A 23,057-nucleotide genomic window follows, 5' to 3' on the forward strand; every position below is an offset into this window, starting at 1 on the left:
ACAGGAAAGATTAAAGTAATTTGGCCGGAAGTAAGTGATCTTTCATGATCTTCTCCTTTCTCAGAAGTTAATAGAACGGGATAATTGCAGAGATGACACAGAGGCTTCCGGTATAGGACGTAGAAGTTAGTCGTTGGCCCTCGACTGTAAAAATGATCAAGCAAAGAAACACATACAAAAAATATAGTTACTCGTATACGATACGTATACATAATATTAAACTTTTCATTAAAGCACATTACGTGCAGAGATTAGCTTTAATCAGTCATCAATGTATAAATCATGTTCAGGCAATCCATGTTTGTCTTGTCGCATAACAATCTGGGAGGAAAATCAATTTATTTCTTTCTTTTTAATGTGGTTTGAGAAGTTGGGTAGAAGAGGCAGTACAAATCGGTTTAGGTGTGTATCATGTACTTCAACAACTGTTTCGCTCCATTTGTTTTGCATCCGGCCTACTTACAAGTTCAAGATTAGCCTCTACCGACTTACTTAAAGCGTGGGAATTGCAACCCACAAGTACAAGAGAATAGAAAAGAAAGTATAAACAATGAACAAATTACTTTCACTTTTTTTAGAAATAAAAAATTCATACAGTGTGCATAATATGTTAAGAGATTTCTTTTTTTATATGTATTCTTCCTCTTCCAAGTCTACCATTTTAAAGCAGGATACTGTAATAATCAGATAAATAAATTTCTTATATTTTCTTAAGTAATATGATACATACAATAATGCAGACAGTAAACCAATTCAAAGTACATTTCAGTGCATTTCTCGAAGAGAATTTCCTAATTTCTGCTCATTGATAAGACGCAAATGTTAATTATTATTCCATTTCGTAAAGGCCCAGCCTATTCCCTATCAGTGTCATTTCCTCTATACTCCGGGAAAACGAATCCTTTATACTTGTGTGTGAGATGCGTTGTCACTTTGTATCCAGTGTTTGGAAACAATACCGGCAAATTTCGGGTAATGTTTCCTCATACGAAAACCTGATAAAGATTACAGAACAAAATGGTTGAATAACTTTATTTCATCGACGAGAACTGACATAATTTGAGAATGAAATATCGCATCAAGGTCAGATTAAAAGATTTGGAGATTATTTTGAACCGTAAATGCCATTAATATATACGTGGACATGGAAATGGAAAGAAGTAAGGGTTATTCTTAAAGGAAGGGAGAAAATTAATGAGGTTTCCTTGAAGAGGGTGATACTAAATCAGAAAAACTACTGGTCCACATACACTGACCCATTAACGAAATCTATTCCTCAAAATCAGCGATCTTTTTACCCAACCGTGATCTCACATTTTGTTCCCAATTTGTCTCTCTGTCTCTTTTTCAATGCTACGTACAATATGCGTTTTCCTATAATAAGTCATTTCCTAAATTTTAACGGTGTTGTTTCTGAACATCCTCCATAATTAAACCTAAAGAGATGAAGTTCCAGAAAGTTTTTTGCCTTATTCTGATAATCAAATTCGGATATGATTAATTTGTATGTCTCCACCATAATCTTTCCCAGAACCAGGGCCGGATTAACCCATCTGGAGGCTTGGGGCTAGAAAAATATGTGGCAGCTGCTGACTTCGCCTAATACACTTCGGTAAAAGTACCGTAGAGAAATTAGGGAACAAACGAAGTAAACTGTCTATTATTGTGGTCAAAAATTCTATCCGACTCCACGCATACAGAGTTAATAGACGGAACTTGTAGACATAAAACAAATATAACCTATTGTGTATCTACACAATCACTTAATTTTTCTGCCGGATTGGGGCTGAATATTCTATAATTACATAAGACTGAAGAACATTTCTATTCAAAGAGAAAATATGAATCACGATTTTCATGCACTATAGTCGATCTTCTTTTTTTATTGATTTATGCTAGTTTATTAAGACTGTCGATAAACGAAGAAATTTGTTTCATATTTTTGGTCAAATTTTATCTTATGATGATTGTATCTTATATGGTTCTTTTTAGAAAACCAGTTGAGATTTTGATCAGATTGAAGGCTCTCGTCCACCTGGGGGCCCGAGGCTACAGCCCTCTAAGCCCCTCCCTTAATCCGGTCCTGCCCAGAACCTCTTCCCTCCTTGAATTTTCAAGTTGACACTGGATAGATTGTATAGTAATGTCATCTTTAGTGTCTGTAATAAAGTACTCTTTAAAAAGAAGAACTAGAAGCAATCTCAATTTTTTTTCTGTATGAACCATCCTCTTCGAAACATTTGGTGCACTTTCTTAAATAACATTTGAAAGGCTAAATCCTATTACAAAAAAAACTAGAAGAAATATCTGTAAACTGACAGAAGCATATGTGCATACTTTTTCAAATTTTACAGCTTCAAGTAACTTGTCTTGAGTTGTCAAATATCAATCAATTAAAACGTTAATTCACCTAACATATTTATTAATAGCTTTAACATATCTTGATTCCGTCAACTTTTAGGTATTAAGGAGGTGAACACGGCAAAATTAAAAATTCAATGTTTGATGAAAATTAACATTTCTTTATGTCATTTGAGCAGAAATTTATATTTGACATTAAGTTTTGTATAGGTTAAAATGGAAAACCAACAAATCTTTTAATATATCATGCCATTTGTCACCAGAAATGTGTTTATTTATATAATTTACATTATAGTATTATTATTATTAATTTCATGAGTAATGAGTTTATTCTAGAATTCTCCTAGTCGGCCTCCTTTTAGTTACCCCGAAAGTAGGTGACTAGCACTATTGATATATGGCGCATTCAGTGCAGAAGGGAATCAAGTCCATTTTTGGTTATTTTGGATATATATTTCATCTTTAAGATCTCTGTCTGAAGCTCCTTTTAGACCCTAAAAGGCTCTTGTCCAGATATTGTAAATGATTCCTAGATATAACTTAAAATATAGTGTTAAACTTTTCCTTGCCTTTAAATTTTGACCAATCATATACATTTCTAATATTAATAGTTTTCAACTTTGTTGTTTCCAGGTCGGAAGATCTGACATCCTTGAATTCACAACTGCTTCACGTAGATTCCCAACTGGAAGCTCTTAACCGCCATGTTGATATTGTTACCCACTTGCAGGCCATTGTTGAGGAAGATGAGGACAGCCAGGAAGAAGCTGGTAAGAATATGTTATTACATTTCATTGTTTCTCAGAAGTAAATAATGAATGTATCTTCAGTATAATGAACTTCGTGTATAATTATGTATTAATACTCTCTTTCTTAAAGGTACAGAAATTATTAAATGCAAAGAGCGTGGCGGTGATCTCATTTTTAAAATTAATTAATTTTATTTTGTTTCATTGAACCATCTAACATCATCTTCGTTTGTTACGTGAGGATCACGTTTATTGTTTTTTGCGAGTTAGGTCAGTCTCATTCAACTTACAAACTTGCACTAGATAATTATACAATTAAAAAACTTTTTAACATAGGCCTATATATTATTTCATCGATTTTAGAAAATCCTTATTTTATATAGAGCTTATTAGACCCATTATGTATAGATTATGTATAGATTATTGTAAAAAAACAGCAGTTCGTGATTTATTCTATTATTATTATTATTATTATTATTATTATTATTATTATTATTATTATTATTATTATTATAATTTAAATGTTGGTTAAGTTCAAACTCCAACTTTGATAGCCCTCAATTCAGGGGCGAAAATTCTCGATAGATTTTTTTTATATGGGTAGTAAACAAACCAAGATTTACATCCATTAGAAGAAGCCCCTCTAGAACATTTAGAGATGTTCTTAACCCCTTTTATTGTATGCAACCCACGTTACTTTGTTTAATATCTGGTTATCGCATGTTTTAGGATAAGTTTATCAGACGTTGTAGGAATTAGATTGAAAATGATCAAATATTTCAAAGTCAGAAACTTGCTTGGAAATAATCTATTCCTTCGTGAAAATCACATCGAAATCTGACCAACGGTTCTCGATGTAATCACGAAGAAATATAGATAGAAGTCAAACTCAGAACCTCCTTTTTTAAAAAAAATTGACTAAAAATGTCGAGACATCATATGAAACTTTATACTATATTTGTAATTAGTCATGGTTATTCATTATTATACTTTCGTATTTCGAGAATGTAGGCAACACCTGTTTTGAGAATTTTGCCGATTCAGCAAGTTTGTGCTTCTTACTTTTGATGTGGTCCGTAATATCTAACTTGCCTCCGTGACTGATGTTAAATATTGAACTGCAGATATTGTACACTCCAGTTTTTAGTTAATTTATCGAACTCTTTCATATATAGATAGTGTGCATCTAAATTATCTGAAAAATTACACTTTCTTTTTCGGCATAACAGTGAGTACACAATAACGAAGCTGTTTACACTTTAAAGTTATCTTCACGGTGAAGGCCACAATAACAAAGAATTTTAAAATATGATTTCACAACAATGCTCCATTTACCATTAACTGTAACCAACTATCATTCACAGACTATGTAGTTCCGTAAAGTTACAAACCTAGTAGTTTATTTCTATGAATTGAATATTGATAGTTTTTGATATTAACTTATGGTTTGAAGGGATAATCGACCCAATATTTACCATTCATCAAATACTCGAAAGAAATGGGAATACAACATCCCGCACATCAATTACCTATTGATTTTAGAAAGTTCTATGACTCAGTTAGGAGAGAAACATGATACAATATTCTTACTGAATTTGATATATCGAAAAAGTTAATTAAATTAATTCAGATTTGTTTAAATAAATCTCGAAATATTTTTCCACGAGCTTTAACGTCGAAAATGGTCTGAAACAAGATGTGTTATGACCATTATTATTCAATTTTGTTCAGAGAATACGTTAGAAGGAAATCAAAAATAGCAATCAGGGCCTAGGGCTGAATGGTATTCACCAGGTTATGACGTATGCTGACGATGTAAATCTCATAGGGAATAATATGAGAGCAATAGAAAGGAATGCAGATGTTTGATTTAACGCCTCCAGGTACATGGGTTTGGAAGTAAATACAGAGAAAATTAAATACATAAAAGCTCTCAGTGACCATAATACTGCAAATTATGGAGATTCGTTATAATATCAAATAATATTTTTGGCAAAGTGGATACTTTAAAATATCTAGGATCAATATTAACATACGAAAACCATATCTGAGATGGAATTAAATGATGACTGAATGAGTTGAGTTGATTTTGAGTTTAACGTCCTTTTCAGCAGCGAGGCTATATGAGACGGACCTATTGATTGATGTGGAATCCGAACCACATAAGCTCCCTCCGGGAATCGAACCCGGGTCTCCCATGTTAAAGACGCGTACACTAACCGCTTAGCCACGAAGAAGATCGCAAATGTTGATTGAAAGCAAAGAATTTGGTTATCATTCAGTCAAACATCTTTTGTCTTCGCGAATTCTGTCGAAGAAATTGAACCTTGAATTATATAAAACGGTAATTATGCCTGTTGTGCTATCTGGTTGCGAAACATAATAACTTACTTTGAGGGAAGAACGCAGACTGAAAGTATTTGAGATTAAAATCCTGAAGTGAATATTCGGACCCAAGAGGGATAGGAATGGGGAATGGCGGGAACTTCATAACGAGGAACCGTTTACCTGACATTGTCTAGAAGGTTCAAGTAGGAAACCTAATCGAAAAAAAAGATCATTAGGAAGACCTACGCGCAAATTGGAGAATGGATCTCGAAAAAATATTTTTTTCAGATTCGTGCTTTAAATTAAAATATTAAATTATTCTATGTATAATTAGGAGAATATGTTCTTTTAAAGGGATGTGGGTAGACAGTGTTTTTTTTTAAAGATGACTATGTCTAAAGTACATATAGAACATTGAAATACCTACATTATAATTCATATTATTAAATTTATATTTTAGTACTTCCTTATCCTGATTATCAAAATCGCCTTAAGAAATATTTTCCCAATTGCCAACCTTGTATCTTATAAACTTAATTACATATTTACTTGAAGCGGAAAGGTGTCAGTTTATACTTCTTGAATTAATTTTGATATTGACATTTCCTCAATTTCTGGTATTTCCGAAAGATTTTAAGATTATAACAAAAAGATTTTCTCTTCTTTTCCTTTAGGTGTTTAAACATTATTTCTATGAATATTGTATTTTAAAAATAATAAACTTGACGTGAATATGTAATATATCAGTTGTCTGTATGTAGTTTCTTCAAATGATTCGTTACAAAGGGAAAGTGATATCGATGCAGATTAAAAGGCAAATAATTTAGAGAATAAGTTTCCCCTAGGTAAGCACGATATTTCCGTAGATGTACACAACTTTCATTTAATGCTAGTGCTTTCCTACTTTTGAAGTCATTTATGAATGCTGCTATCAGAATACTGTGACCTAATTCTTCTGGTCAACAACGGAATGCTATCGCTCATTTGTTCCCTCAGATTTCATCTGGATTTTTTAAAGTTCTAATCTGAGGTATGTTATTTCATCATAAACGTCATCTCAATGAATCCCTTTTAATTCATCCAAAACCTTCTTAACAATTTGTTTTGTTTATAAATAATGCTATCTACTCCTCAAATAATGTTAATATAATAAAATAATGTTGAATGCCTCATCATATTTATGTATCCACTCTTTGTATTCAATTTATTGCACTGGGACTTTTTAAAGAATATCACTGCATAACTCCTTTGTTCTTAGCAATGTACCTACCTTTAACAAGTGACAACACGTAAGTATTCTCTGTTAGGAGTTCATTTCTATTAATACCATTCATTTTATGCACTTGTTTTATCACTTAAAATCACGTACTTCACATATAAACCACACTTTGCTACCAATTTGATGTGAAATAATATGAAACTACTTAGTAGTGCATACTGAGCTTTTTAATATATTAACTGAATACATACATCTCCTTTCCTATATTACTACCATACAACAGTCATCATGCACAGACTACTCAACTAAGCAATGAGGCAATGTTAACATATCTAATACGATAACATCAATAGTTCACCCACCTGTAATATACTAAGTTTTTTTTTTTAAAAAAAACAGCTATTCTCTGTCTTAATGATTATTATGTTACATTCGATACAAAACACAGTATAAACTTCATATAAAGTTGTTTTTATTATGCATAATGGATATGTTACTAGAGAAAATACGTCTTTTGTTTATGTAATGCTACAAGTTTATTACTACTGCACAAACTTTCATATATTTTGATATTAACTAGCAAGGCGATTGTGTAGACGATATCAAAATTCCACTTTAGTAATATATTTCTTAGAAATAGTAGAGAGCAGGATCGACTCTCAGACAGATGCGTATATAACAGAGTCATTTGTAAAAATAATTTTCTTTTGCACTATAGCTAAAACACTATAACAAATTTCTTGTCAATAACACGAAAGACTAATAGTTGTTTTATAACAATCCTTTAAAAGTAGGCACCTTATAAAATGCCTACAGTGATGAGAGATCCATAGCAGTAGTGTCTCGTGTATAATTTTTTTGGTAGTTCACAGCCATTAGAAAATTATAATTCCAGAATTCTCTCAGTATTCTAAGTATGAAAAACTATAACAATCAATGAAAGTAACTATTTATATATTTACATATAATAAGAAGCACACATTCATAAACAAATGCCTCATTTCATTCGTATATGAAATAATTTCTGATGTTCTTCTGGGCGATCAACCTGTCAATAACTCTCCTGAAGTTTAGTTTTTACAATTTTTTTTCTTTGTTGATACTAGAGCTAATGCACTAAGACTATTTTGAGCTACGACACTCCTTGAAATGTTTTAATGTTCTTTAATATGGTAAAACAACTTTCAGTTTCTGAAGTCAACGTCCGACTATTTACAATTCTCTTCCTACAGACGCATCATCAATTTCACGACAATGTACTAAATGGAATGGCATGTCTCCAACCGTCTACTACTTCGTATATTTGAATTACTAGATATACTGTTTTGTAAACTGTTAACAGTATACACGACACATGAAATGTATCAAATTATTATGATAGTTGCATAGGCCGTTTTATCCAAGTACTTTTGCATTGTTGTCTCAAGACACTTTCATAACTATTTATTTCGTATTTACATTCTCTGTTAAAGAATAGATAGACTACATAACAGGAGATTTACTGTTTAAAAAGGAGATTATTGTAATGTGATTGATGCTCTCCCATGTGGAATTGAACCCGAGGCCTGTCCACCAAAAACATACAATAGTCACTATAGAAATGAGAAGGACAGGACATTTCATGAAATAAACCAAACCACGGAAAACACCAGAGCTACTAGAATCTTCGGACTCCCAAGAGAGACATACAGCATATTTGAACACCCCAAAATTGGATACAATCAATCAAAAGTGAGCGAATGTGGCTTCTTTTTCTACAAGATTATTATGAGTATTAATAGAAATGACCATGCGAACGAATGGTGAAAGAATATTTGACGTTCTTATCAGAAGCACACCCAGAAAATTTTGTTGGATGAGTCCAAAGTTTGGGAGTGGGGGGGGGGATTGATCCGATGTAATTCTGCACTCGATGAATGATATGTAATTGTTAAGGCCTGTCATCTATATTCCAAAAAGAAAATTTAGAATTTAAGAAATAAGAGTACAGATGAAGTGTAACATCAAATCTTTAGACTACATCAGTCATTTCTCCACTAAACAATTAGTTTTATTATGAAAGTGTACAAGCGATTGTCGAGTTAAGAGGTTTCGAGGGGGGATCTGAGTCCGGTAGATTTTCCGTGTGGGTGCGCCCCTGGTGCTCACACCAGTTAAATACAGCATAATTTTAATGTGTTTATTACAGTTTTCATACTTTTTTATTTTTTCAATTAGATGTCGCAAATATATTACACAATTCACGTCCACTGCTAATTCCCTTCATGTAAGACGCTTCAAAAGTAAAACAATGATGTTTTCGTTTCACAATCTATCAGTCATTTATTGGTTTAAATTAAATTTATTATTTTCTAACTTCTTTCTAAACTTTCACAATCCGTTAGTACAATAAAAAAAATATACAGTAGTTTGCAATCGCTCTATAAAATAGGGTAATGATGAAGATTTTTCTTACGAGAAATCTTCCGAAAAATGTTTCCGTATCGAACAGGCCTTAAATTCACTACTATTGAGAAAGTATTTTAGGAAAACCTAAAATAATGAACTTATCGAGAAGGGTATACAAGAGTACACGGACTATATTCACCTATTCTTTTATAGTTCAGCATATATTTACTTTGAGAGATGTAATAAAGGTATAAGGATGGAGATAATTATAGTTTTGAAAATTGTCGAGCGTATACCTACGAAAAATTCTACCAGTACATAGCTGATGGAAATTATGGAAAAGAAATAATAAATATTAGCAAACATTTATATGTCAATTAGTATACCCCCACACAACACGTTTTCACTTTTGTTAATTTAAACACTGAGAGGGCAATGTTTCTGCGCACAAAGTACAATGTCCGAAGCAAGGTGTCCCCTCCCCCCAAAGAAAAAAAAAACCCTTTTCGCTTTTTTTTAGGAATGTTACACCTGACCGTACGTGACTCCATATAACAATACTCGTTTCTTTCTATTTTGGATGTGTTAAAGATAAAAGTTGAAATAGAAAAATCAGTTCCAAAATATCCTTCAGGTTCCCACAATACTCAAGATTTTACTATTGTAGCAATGTTACCAAGTACCGTATGTTTTGATAAGTTATTCGCTTTTGTTGCAAACATTTAGTTTATTTAGAGAGGAAAACTGTAGCCTAAAGAGAAATCAGACATTATACGTATTAAAAAAGAAGTCTTGAAAATAAATTAAAATTTATTTTGTTCTGCGTTAACTTAAGAATCTCTGGGGAAGGGTTCTAAACCTCCCATTTCCCTCTGTACGACATGAGAAAGCCGTGATGTTTTGTTCCATTAGTTTATTTTCATTACAAGAAATTGAGATGAAAAGAAATGTAGATAACTGATTGAAAGGATGTTATACATCACTATATTCTTCTGTTTTAAATTGCAGTTCATTCTTTGATTCTGTTTAAAGCGCCACATTATTGGAAATTACTTAACAACAACTGTCTATATTCATAGTTCAAATCTTAATTTGGACGTCAGGAGACAGCTGTTCCTCCCCTCAGCTGCTTGCGCTTCCGTTCTGTACTACATACAGAGCAGTTTATCACGCTCGCTGCTCTGTTGCGAACGTGATGTGATGATGGAATGCATATACGCTAGGGGTAAAGCAAGTTGAGAGTAGAAACGAAACGACAATATACGAGGAAGAAATATTCTAAATATTATTAAATATCTTAAGGAGGAAGAAACAGCGCACAATACTTGGTGGTTCACGTTAGAGGTCTGTACGGGCTCGGGCTGAGTCCGCGGGCCAAGCCCGACATGCCCTCGGGTCGGGCTTGGGCCTACAAAGCACGTTGGGCTCGAGCCGTAAATATTTAAATATAGAACCATATTTTTCGGGCCTTTTCGGGTCTAACTTTGTAAATATACTGTAGAATGATATATACTGCACCGTCCTTTCTGGAGAACTTTTAAAGCATAACTGCAAAATTAAACCTCTAATTGCTGTAAATAAAAATACAATTTTGCGTTAATTATTAAGTTCTGTAATTCGGGATCATTTGATTATTACACGAGCTTGGGCCGGGCTCTGGCCTAAATGCTGAAACATATTTCGGACTCAGGTCGGGCCTCACAATTTAAATACACGGGCCGGGCCCTGGCTAAACATTCAGGAACGTGCAGACTTCTAGTTCACGTGCTCTTGCGAACTGCACAAGGCGACGCCACTGCTTGTGTGCTCCTTTTACGTCGACCAATTCACTTATCAAGTTACCAATTCACTGTTCTTTGCCTATCAACCTGCTTACACTGACGTTTGCAACGTTGTGATCAGAGTTACCAATCTCAGAGAACAAAATTATCGATTTTTGTCTAAAATTATCGTATAGTATAAAAAAATCGTATAGGCCTATTCTTTACCCACGTGATGATTGTAGAAACAAGTATAATATTACTAATAATATTAATAATATATAATAAAGTTATCTAGTAATTTGCAGTTTCGAACTCCAAATCGGAGTCATTATTCTCATCATTTTTTAAATCTTTATTAACACTACTGTGAACAACAATATTTTCACCTTTTGTAAACGTAACACTAGCGGTTCGTCAGGTGAGGCAGATGAGGCCTGGCCTCACCTATACTCTTGAGCAAAAGTAAATGAAATATTTGCAATAAATTCCAAATTAACTCAACATTACTATGTAGTTTTTGAAATAAAACTTATTTCAAATTATTTAATGTATAACAGAAAACAGACTTCTTAAAATTCATTTACTCAAGTGCAGAAAATGTTTGTAAAATATTACAGAATTTAAAAGAAATTAAAGGCAAAAGCGAAAATGAATATTCTTTGGCATGATAATTTTAGTTTTAAAAATTCCAATCCTGTAGTGCGGCCTGAAACAGATTGAGCCTCCTCAGCAGCGAAGCAGTTGCAACGAAAACATCCCTCTTGCAGTTTGAAAGGGGAGAGGGGTAACCTAAGGGCAAAAATCTTGGGTTCGGAATTACTCCAATGTTCTGTGTTTCAAGGGAGGCCTGTTGAAAATGTGCCGCTGACACGCACTGCGCATGCTTGAACCAGAGAGGGACACTTGTCATACTCTCCGTTGTTGCCCAGAGAAGGGTATGCAGTGTAGCAAATTGAATAAATTTAAACGTAAGCTTGATTATAAAGAAGTAATGAATTACATTTGCTATTTCCTTCATATGAACAACATTTCAACTTTTAGAACGTTTTACTGAGGAAGTATATTTCCTTTAAAGGGAATTTTTAATATCTGGTTTCAAAATATATAGTAGTTTATACTTAATTTCTAGTAAACATGCTAAAAATGTTGATGGCAAAAAAAAAAAAAAAAAAAAAAAACTATAACAGTTATAGCAATACTGTGAAACACATTTTTGTAGCAAGAGCGCGAAAATCGACGGATAGCGGGTGCAACATCGTGGTTTTTTGCATGTTTTATCTTGTTTTCAAGCAAGTGGCATTGTGCGTGTAGGGTGAGATGGTATGTGGTGGTATGCCATACCGCCTCTGGTTTTTCAGTGATGAAGGCATACCGCCTCTGTCTTTTAGTGATCAAGTCATACCGTCACGGGAGAGTAGATGCTAAATACCTTTAATAAATCAGGTAATTAAGGAACAGCTGTGCACGTAAAAAGATTTTGTTTCTTATGTAGAAATAATTTCTAAGTTGACAACACCGAAATTTTTGTTATCTTTTCCCTACCTTTTGTTTTTTTAATGAGGTGTCTTCAAAGTTCGTCTAGTTTATATTTTGATGTGCCATATTGAATTGTTTCTTTCGTATGTATGTGTGTGTCTTCTTAGGAATTATGAATTAGATTTCTGGGCTGTCGGCATCGAAGGCCATTTAGCCCGTCACGTACATGAGGAATGATTTCCCTCGGCGAGCACACTATTCGATGAAAGCGAAAAAAGGAAGGAAGCGGCCTAGGACCATTATATTAGGTACCATTCCGGCATTTGCCTGGTGTGAATGAGTAAAACCCAGGAAAAACCTCATTCAAGATGGCTGGCCTGAAAAAGATGTTACACTTTTTCGACCGAGTATCCCCACCGGGAATCGAACCCGGGACCGCTCACACCAAAGGCGAGAGCGTTAGCGACTACGCGTGTATCATCATCTCTTAATTCATATAAATGTTGTGTTTTGAGCATAAGCGGAGTTAGGGCTTGTCTACTGTAAGGGCGAGTCTTCCGGAGGTTTGGAATATCTCTCAGTCGAGTGGGGATCCGGGAGCTTTGTTGCAGGAAATCGTGAATATAAAAACTCGATTTTTGAGCATTTTCGTATATAATTCTCTATAATACAACATAAGATTATTATTTTTTTTTTTTTTAAATGGGAAGTTGTTGACGAGGGATCAAAGTCTCTCCATGCCCCTTCAGTAACTAAAAAGAAGCTCTCCAGTGGCTTTCAGTGGTAATGTAAATAGACATGCTAACTTTCAGGCAACACATTCTCACTGTATTTCAACATTTAGATAGCCGGTATGCCGAGTTAAAATCATAATAAAGCATATCGTCTCTGCTTTTTTCTTTTCCACTTCGAACACTATATATATATAGATATAGATAGATAGATAGATAGATTCAATGTTGAAGGAAGAAAAAAGGTTCTAGCCCGATGATCGTTATCCTAAAAGCAATGTATTTTGTAACAAAATATAAGGAGATATAGATAACGAAAGCCAGTTCGTCTTCTACGGATATAACATTGTCAATGGCGTCAATAACGCCTCTGCAACGCGGGAAACGTCGACTGTTATGCCCTCCTCAAGTGATTGGTTTCATAGTATGCTTATTAGATTACTAGCAGCGGGGGAAAATCGGGGGGAAATCCTGCAACAGGGGGGCGAAGAGCCGATTCACCGCCACCTAACCAAGCCCGCAACCAGCCTCAGAGGTTTGGGGGGGCATGAATATGTTGGAGGGGGCAAGTCATTAAAAATTCTCCTACAAATTGTTTTTTGTATTAATAATAGCATTTTGTATTGAGGTCTGGAGGGGCTACGAAAAGCTTAAGGGGGCCTGCTCCCTATAGTTGCGGGCCTGCACTTAACACTACGACCTGGTTCTCTGTGCCTCACCTATTTATTTAGCCACGAGCCGCCTCTGAAACGTAATTGAATTTAAAGAATTGCTATTTAGCCATTTAGCAATTCTCAAATCATTATTGTTTAATTTTATCAGGTATAACTGTTTAAAACCTCAGTGTGTGTTTTATAATTATTTAATGCGCTGCTAAAAAGTGTGCTTCTAAAGTTGTCGTAGATTCGCCTGTTATCGCAAGGACATTATTAAGGCTTAAATTATCGTATGGTTGGCAAACCTGGTTGTGATGTGGAAGCCCGATTTGGCTGACGTGAGATCAGTGTAATGTAACATACACCCCTGAAAGTAAGCACCTCATCGAGAGGATCTGATAATAGGAGGCCACGCAAAAACTCATTGTTGTTTATTTGTTTATCGAAGTTTAGCGATAGGTGTTTAGTTTGATGCTATTTTACTCATGGTGATGAAAGAGAATGAGACGTGGATCAGCAGTGTAAAGTATTTTCTCCCAAAGAAATGTTGCCAATTTGGGGGTAGTAGCTAAATCTAGAGTATTTGAGTTTAGTGATGAGCAAATGCAAGACCAAGCCCAAGGCCGGGGTGGTCTTGGTCTTTGTCTTGGTCTTGCACATCCAGTCTTGGTCTTGGTCTTGCACTGCAACCCTTGGTCTTGATCTTGGTCTTACAGACCCAGACTTGGTCTTGGTCTTGGTCTTGCATGCAAGAGTATTGCAAGTCTTGCATTTAGGAATTCTCAAGCTTTTCATAGGTAAATTTTACTATGGATATAAGGGATAATAAACTCTACAATGCGCCAATAGTAACGGAAATACAATGCAAGTTTCTAAATGTAATATAGTTTTAACTTTGTGTAAGTATCATGATAGTGTACAACATAGGTGATGACCTTTCCTTTTTTAATGGGTACCCACGCTTCACTACTTGTAAGATATGCCTAAATCACAACGTTTCGTAATCTGTTTATATTTTAAACAGATTCAACACTCCACTGGTTTCCAAACTGGGGAGGCTACCCCTGAGACGCATTAAAGATAAATCAAGACGGCACAGATTATTGAAATACCATGAATTGCAAAATTATTTTTACACTCTAAAGGCGTCAGATTTTTCTTTCAACCACGATTAGGTCATCCTTGTATTAATCAAACTTCCAATTAAATATTGAGATTTTGTTTTACTGATTCCAATATGAACTCTATGGGGCAGAAACATTGACATTACGCAAAAGTGATGAAAAATTGTAGGAATTCAATACGTGGGCATGGCGAAAAAAGCATAGAATTAGCTGTATTGAACGGACAACGAATGAGGTGTTAAAAAATTAGCAGTAGGGAAAAAAGAAGAATTTTAGATATTGTTAAGAGAAGGAAGAGGAACTGGTTAGGATATTGGCTGAGGAGGAACTGTATTATGAGGGACGTGCTGGAAGGTAGTATGGAAGGAAAGAGAAGGAGGGAGCGAAGGAGACTAGTTGAAGAAGGTATTAAAACAGGAAATTGCTACGTCAAGACGAAGAGACTAGCTGAGGACCACCGAACATCGAAGCTTCTCAGTTGCAAGAAGTAACCTGCCAATACTGAAGAAGACCATGATATATTTAGCAATATTGACTAAAAAAGAGAGAGAAAAATTAAAATAATAATTATTATAATCAAAACTCTTAATATTTTAGAATAATTTGAGTGAAAACTGAAAACGATTCAACTGTCTATGTCTTTTGTGTAAATTCAATCTATATAAATACTTTTGACCTGTATTGGAAATACAAAATAACGGCATCAAACTCCAAGTTATTTGAAGTCTCACTTGTGAATATGGTTTACTAGCATCAATTACCCACTTCGTTGGGTTAAATAATAATAATAATAATAATAATAATAATAATAATAATAATAATAATAATAATAATAATAATAATAATAATAATAATAATAATAATAATAATAATAATAATAATAATAGTAATAATAATATATTTCGTTAGTCGCTTTTTACTATTAGTAAAGCGCTCTCTGACATAGGTCGTTTTTGATTATTTTTATATTTATCTCTCCTCCTCCTCCCCAAGTTGCGGGGCTGAATTTGAATTTAAACGGCATCAAAGTGTCGCTGTTCGTCTGAGAGACCCCCAAAACTAAGGATTCGGCACTAATATCGGTCATTTTCTATAAACTTATATATCTCCTTCACCTCCATGTTGCGAGGTATGGCATCGGAAGTGTCATTGTTCATATCAATGACCTCGAAAACCATGAGTTCGACATTGATAATGGTAATTTTTGATAATTTTATATATCTTGTTCCTCCCTCAAGTTGCGGTGCTGAATTTGCATTTAAACGGGATCGGAAGTATCACTGTTCATCTTAGCGACGCCGAAAACTATGGATTCAACACTAATATTTGGTCATTTTTTAAATCATTATTATGTATCTCCCTCTCCCCAAGTTACGAGGCTGAATTTGGTCGTAAACGATATCGGAAGTGCCAGTAATCAACTCAGCAAACTGGAAAACTATAGATTCGACAATAATATTTGTCATTTTCGATCATTTTTATATATCTTCTCTTCCCTCCGCCAAGCTACGGGGTTGAACTTGGATTTAAATAGCATCGGAAGTGTCACTGTTTATCTCAGCGACCACAAAAACTATAGACTCCATTTTAATATGAGTCATTTTCGATCATTTTTAAATATCTTTCATTCCCCCTCCCCTAAACTGCACCGTCAAAGTGATATGACAGAAACCACCTCAGGTCCTCATCTATGTTGAAAATGAGATCGAGTTCGGTCGGGTGGTTCAAGAGTTATTAAATTTTATTTATTTTTGTACATTTTCCATCTCTACCTCCTACCGTCAAATTGATTTGATTAAAAAAATCCCAAGTCAGAACCTCATCTATGTTGAAAATTTGATCAAGATCGGTCGGGTGTTTCAAAAGTTATTAAGTTTTATTATATATATACCCCTCCTACCTCCTCCCCTAGGTTCTACCATCAAAGTGAAACAAACTCTAAAAAGCTTTCCAGGACCGAACCTCATATATGTTAAAAATTTGATTGAGATCGGTTCAAGAGTTATTGAGTCACAAACTTAGTCATTTTTATTTTTATTTATATTGATTTTTTTACATCTCCCCTCCTCTTGCTCCCCTACATTGCTGCTTCAAAGTGAACTGACAGATATCACTCCCCAAGTCAGAACAACCCAACACCCCTTAAAAAAACACCCCAAGTCAGAACCTCATCTATGTTAAAAATTTGATCGAGATTGGTCGTTTGGTTCAAGAGTTATAAAGTTTTATTTATTATTTTATAACTCCTCCCTCCCCTCCCCTAAGTTTTACTGTTAAAGTGAAATGATGAAAACACTCCCAGGCCCAAACCTCGTCTATGTTGAAAATTTGATTTAGAACGGTCTGCTGGTTCAAGAGATTAGGAGTCCCAAAAATAGTCATTTTCAAGTTTATAATATAAATTTATTGTTGTTGTATAATATTATATTGTTTAATCCTCGATGTGTTGTATACCTAACGAGCCTAAATATTAAAAAACAATTATTCAATGTATAAGCATCCGCCCATGAAATCAAACTTGCGATCACATGCACTAAGTGTTTGTCAATGTCATGAAAATGTTATTTCGATATTAGTTTTAAGAGTACACATTGAAAATTTCCAATGGATGCTTGAGTCTCGGGGCCAAGGCCATACCCATGTAGTCGACAGCTATGGTGTACGGTATTACTGATGTTCGATCTACATTTCTCTTTAGTTTTGAAGGAAGAACACCACTAATATGCTTTGAAATGAAATGAAGTATCTAGTTTAACGTCCCACGATTGTGCACCAAGGCTAAGGGAGACGGTAATGATGAGAAATGACTGAAGAGGTGCAATGAAGAAAGTAGGAGGAAACGAAAAAATACCGAGAAAACCCACGCACATGGTGTTTATCCACCATAAAAGTTCACATGGTGCGAAATGACACCTGTGTGGCTTGAAAACGAGTAATATCTACAGAACACGTGAAGAACCAATTCAGAAAACAACATACTGTAGCTATATGTTACAGGGGCAGATCGACTCACACGAATTGCATAAACTACTGGAATACATTCACTTCAGCAGCATTTTTACTGAAGCCAAGAAATCCATCTCCTTCTTTTTTTACATTATATAAAAAAATTCAAGTAGTGCCGGTACTTGTGCAAGACTCTTGCGCAAGAGTCTTGGTCTTGGTCTTGGTCTTGCTGGTATGGTCTTGGTCTTGGTCTTGGTCTTGCACCCCTTGGTCTTGGTCTTGCATCGGGGTTCTCGGTCTTAGTCTTGGTCTTGGTCTTGGTCTTGCATGTAAGACTCTTGCAAAAACTGCAAGACTGCAACTGGAAGACTCTTATGCTCATCACTATTTGAGTTCCAAGATAACGGGAAAAAATCCATTGGCGACGATGTGTTGTGATTTGTTTCTAATGATAGTTTTGCGACTTCCTTACAAATAAGTACTTTCGTGCTACAAACAACTTGTCCTTCTGCAATCAAGCACGATTAGTTCGAATCAATTTTGATATATGTTTCTTTTCTTTATTTTTATTTGTTTCAATCTGCTCAAGTATTCAATATAACCACCCCTTCACGATCCCACGATTATCCCTTGCCCTCTAACAGAGCAATTCCAAAAATCCAATGTCCTTCAATTTACACAGCAGTTTTTAATTGGAAATTTTTCTCTTTGTTTTTCGCAACGATTCAAATTACTAAAAATCCAATTAATTTAAGAAAACCATCCATCAAATAAGAATAAATTACAGTTTTTATGTAAATTCCCGTTACATTTATTATAAATTGTAACTTACAAAACTAAAATTAACTAATAGACCTATTATAAGCTATTCAATCATAATATATACAGTACAGTGAAACGTAAATCACATTTAAAATAGTTGCAATCTGGGCATATTCATTGAAAATTGTGTCAAGTCAGTCTTCAAATGATACGACTAGGTGTAGTATGATATGTTTACTGGAATGCTTTTCATACGAGGAGGTGGGTGATAAGTCTTGAGCTTCACTCCCCTCGCTATGTTTCACATTGATTTTATTAAGGTAGATCATCATCCAGAAGTCAGTACATATTTTAGTTCATTCCCTTAACTACTGCACAATGAAACGTTACATATTATAAATATTGTACTATAAAATAGTGATTACTGATTATTTTCAACTAAAATTATTTTAAAGAAATTAGTACAATTACGGAGAAACCCCTTTTCAGTGCTATGATAAAGACCTATGAACTCATTATTAATGGAAGAGCAATTGAGCTTTTTCTCAACCTTTATCGTTTCCCTTCCGCAATATCGGGGTGAGCAGGTTCACATCTCCGCCCTTGAATACTATGTACTAAAGAACAAATTCATCATTTGAAGCACGTATTTTCCCTCCATCTTTGAAGAAGATTATATTGTATGTCGTAATTGATATGCTAAATTTTCATGATCCCAAGGTAAAATAAGTGTTTAAAAAAAACTTTCGAAGATAATGTTTCTTCTAAATTGAAGGGGTGAGTGCAACAATGGTCTAACCCACATTTTTTTAAAATGCAGAAAAATCAAGTTAAACTTAAACACGTTTTTTTTTTTTTTTTTTGTACATTATATGTATATACAATGTATGACACATTCACTCACTTGTGCTTGCTTTTGTTATATTGTACAAACAACCACATGTGTTTAACTTTAACTTGATTTTTCTCCATTTTAAAAAAATGTGGGTTAGACCACTGTTGCACTAACCCCCTCAATTATAGATTATGCTTTATTTTAATATGTTTTCAATTATTTCTCACCAATTTTAAAAGAACAATTTTTTTCCTTTTTCTTTTAATGACAAAGCTTTTTATTTTTCTTGTAAGAATCACCGCAAAGCCACTTTGTACCTGTTACACTGAGATTGTTCGGCTTCCGCTTTCTCCGTAGAAAAGAGATCGAACAAAATTGAAGATGGAAGATCAGACAGTGAAATGAAGGCAGGTAGTTGTTGATAATCACATAACAAGAGGAACAGAGAGAAAGCGAAAAATATATGTGAAAGTTTTGTGGAGAAAAAGCTTGTCAAATAGCAATTTTCCAGATACTTTCTGAAAAAATAAGAAGCTGTAAATAATGTTTGTGGATGATTTAGAAAAAAAAATGTTTGAATATGTTCTGTAAGAAGAGTAAACAGTCAAAGCAATAAATATTTTTTTCAAAGTCCTCTTTTTATGTTAAATAAATTAAAAACATTACAGATAAACTTGTGCGGCTTAGTTCGTGACTCGCGAGTGCAGATGGCGCTCTGTTTCGGGGACATCTAATTAGAGAGTGGCTGGGACTGGTAACGTGGTCCTCTAATCCAGCTCAGCTCCAGGTGAGGTACGACTTACACAATGAGGGTTGATCTTACATTATGGTCTGTGCATCTGCTAATTGTACCCGATTCATGACTTCGTGCTTCGGAGCTCACGGTTCTATTCTTCATAACCTGTGTATTTGTGCCGTAACGTAAAACAGAAACTAAAATATAATTCGAGAATCGGACAGGGATGAACTGGACCGCTGGGTAACTGGGCAAGTGCCCGGTGCGCCCTTCCCTTTATCTCTCTCCTCCCACTCTCTCTCAAAAAATAAACTATTTAATAATGAAATTAAGATGAACAAATTTTACTGAAATATTTATATTATATTTCTGGAATTATACACAGAACAGTTTCTATGACTTATAAATCTCTGTTAATTTTTAAAGGAGCGTGTGGTTGGCAGACCTGAATTATACTGCCGAGGCGCTGCTGCTGTCATCTGTAATCAAACATCAAACTAAACCGGTTTTTCGTTTGAAGTATTTTTATATCAAAATGATGTCTTATAGTTAAAATCATATGCGGATATAGGCATAACATGAGATGTTTATAGCAACAAACATTTGTAAACGACATAATACTCCCTCTCCAACCATTTGGCATGGTGCCCTCCCAGTATCTGTAGCATCGTGCTTTTCATAGCGTAATCTTAATATCTGTACCACTGCCTTTTTCATGGAGCGAGTCCACCCTTGGAGTCGAACTGCAGAGATCTATTTATTTGCCATTTACTTAGCCTAGATCCATCTCAGTTTGAAGACTCCAAAACAGATTGTTGGCAACACTATAGCAGTTTCTCTATATCGCTTTTCACTCTCGAAATAGAAGTGGTACAAACATTACATATAATATGACTGTAAAGGAAATACAGCGATTATAAAGCGATTTTTTTAATGTATCCACTAAAAAAGTGGAAACAAATGAAACCATTGAGCTAGCGTAGATAAACAGCGGCGTTCTTGCTTAGTAATCAAAAGTTCTTGGGTTCGAATTCTAAAACTGGTCATTCTGATAGATTTTTCCAGCGTTTTCCTTCAATTCTATTAGTCAAACGCCAGGATGATGTCTCTAATATATAGGTACTGACCCTATTCCTTCTCTTGCAAGTGATATCAGAATTAAGTAATCTTCCAAGTGTATCTAGAACACTGTAAATGAATATATTTTTAGTTATGCTCGTAAATGAAAACAACGGGATGAATAATGAACGTAATCACTGTTACAAAAAACTTCTTCAAGAATGAAACAAAATCTCAATTCAGCTTCAATTACATTACGTTTAAACAAAACAAAGTACTGGTAGTCAAAATTAAACATATTTCGTTTCACGTTTCAAAGCAGTGTTCGACATTGAAAGTAAAGTTTTCCCATATTAACTTTTACATGTGCTCATAGAGTTTATTTGAGTTATGCTCAGAAAATCTGTTTCTTTTCTCTTTTTTCTTTTCTTTACTTTTTCTTTTTTGTTTGTTTGTTAATAAGTGATTTTCAACAGTGATAACAATAAAATGATTGGTGATACTAGAAAGTAGTGGAAAATGGGAAAACTTGAGATAACCTAGTATAAGTATACTCGTACATTGTTGTCCTCATCAAGCTCACATCAAATTGCACTGAACCGAAGATGGCTTGCGCCAGAGCTTAGGCTTTTACCATTTGCTCCACCATGATCCTATTTAATAAATAACCCATTTATCCAAAAAAAAAAAAAAAAAAAAAAAACTTATCCTAAAGTTTTACCTTTGTTTTACACACCACATTTTTGAGTCTCCTGAAAGAAATTAGAATATAAGAAACAACCAGCGATATTGTGTCCTGGTTCGATAGATATTGGTGTGTAAAATTTGGATGGAGTTTGTATTCTGTATCGTTAGCCTACTACCGCATAAGATTTCCTCCAAGAAAAATATGCGTTAATAATTTACAAGCTATTTCGAGTAATTGCAATACTTAGTTCGTATGTTTTAAACACAATAGTGTTCTACAATTGGTCAATAGAAATAGCAGTATTCTGTCAAGATTATATTCCAACCATGCTTTCACGAAGGAAACACGGGGCTGCGCTGATCCTGGAAGCTCACTTCTGGTGGATGGGATCCCTGGTTGAATCCCAGTTCTAGCCAAGTGGGGTTTGTGGTGGACAAACACTGTGAGTAGTTTCGTTTCCTCCCACTTTCTTACACTATTATCATCATCAATCTTATTATCACCATTCCCCTTAGCCTCAATGCACAATCGAACATTTAAAAACGAGGAAGAATGGAACATGTCTTTAGTACACTGTAATGTTTCTTTTATGACGAAAAACACGAAATAACTTGCCATTTGCAATAATAATAGCAATAAATGTTTATTTTTATAGGTGTGTCATTGGATTTTAAATTACACAGTTAGTGTGTCCCAAACTGAAAAAAAATTCAAAAACACTGCTCAAAAGAATTAATAATAATAATAATAATAATAATAATAATAATAATAATAATAATAATAATAATAATAATAATAATAATAATAATAATAATAATAGACTTTCGTCTAGTGTTTTCCTTGAATCATTTTTCTGTAGAAAGTAGAAATACGAATAGTACAATAAAGAGATAAGAAATGCTGAAAGAACTTGAAATACGAGTGTGAGAAATAACTTGGTGAAAAGATATACAATATAGAAATGTTGAAAGCACGATATTGTGGTGAAGAAAAGAATATATCTTAAGAATAAATGAAAGGACGAAAAAACTGTTTAGAGCATTTACGAACAATTGTTGTCTCAAAGCATGGACGTAATGAAAAGTATACTATAAAAAGAAAAAAAGGTAGAAAGGATAATAGCACAATTGGTAAAAGACATTAGAGGAATAATTTTTCTGTGAAGACGAAGGAGATTACTTGGATTTCGTAGTGTGTATGTGTGTATTCTCAAATGAATAGCCAGTAATGTCAGAA

General features: G+C 34.2%; 1 protein-coding gene across 1 annotated transcript in view; it reads left to right on the forward strand.

Moving 5' to 3' along the window:
- Positions 1 to 23,057, forward strand: part of LOC145677243 (kinesin-related protein 2-like) — a 335,651-nt gene that overhangs the window by 166,695 nt on the left and 145,899 nt on the right. The window contains exon 3 of the mRNA XM_081747842.1: positions 2,995 to 3,131. Within this exon, the coding sequence (XP_081603968.1) occupies positions 2,995 to 3,131 (137 nt within the window). The remainder of the gene's footprint in view (positions 1 to 2,994; positions 3,132 to 23,057) is intronic.

Source organism: Thermobia domestica, chromosome 2 (genome assembly GCF_964235325.1).
Source record: "Thermobia domestica chromosome 2, izTheDome1.hap1.1, whole genome shotgun sequence".
In the NCBI taxonomy this organism is placed as follows: domain Eukaryota; kingdom Metazoa; phylum Arthropoda; class Insecta; order Zygentoma; family Lepismatidae; genus Thermobia; species Thermobia domestica.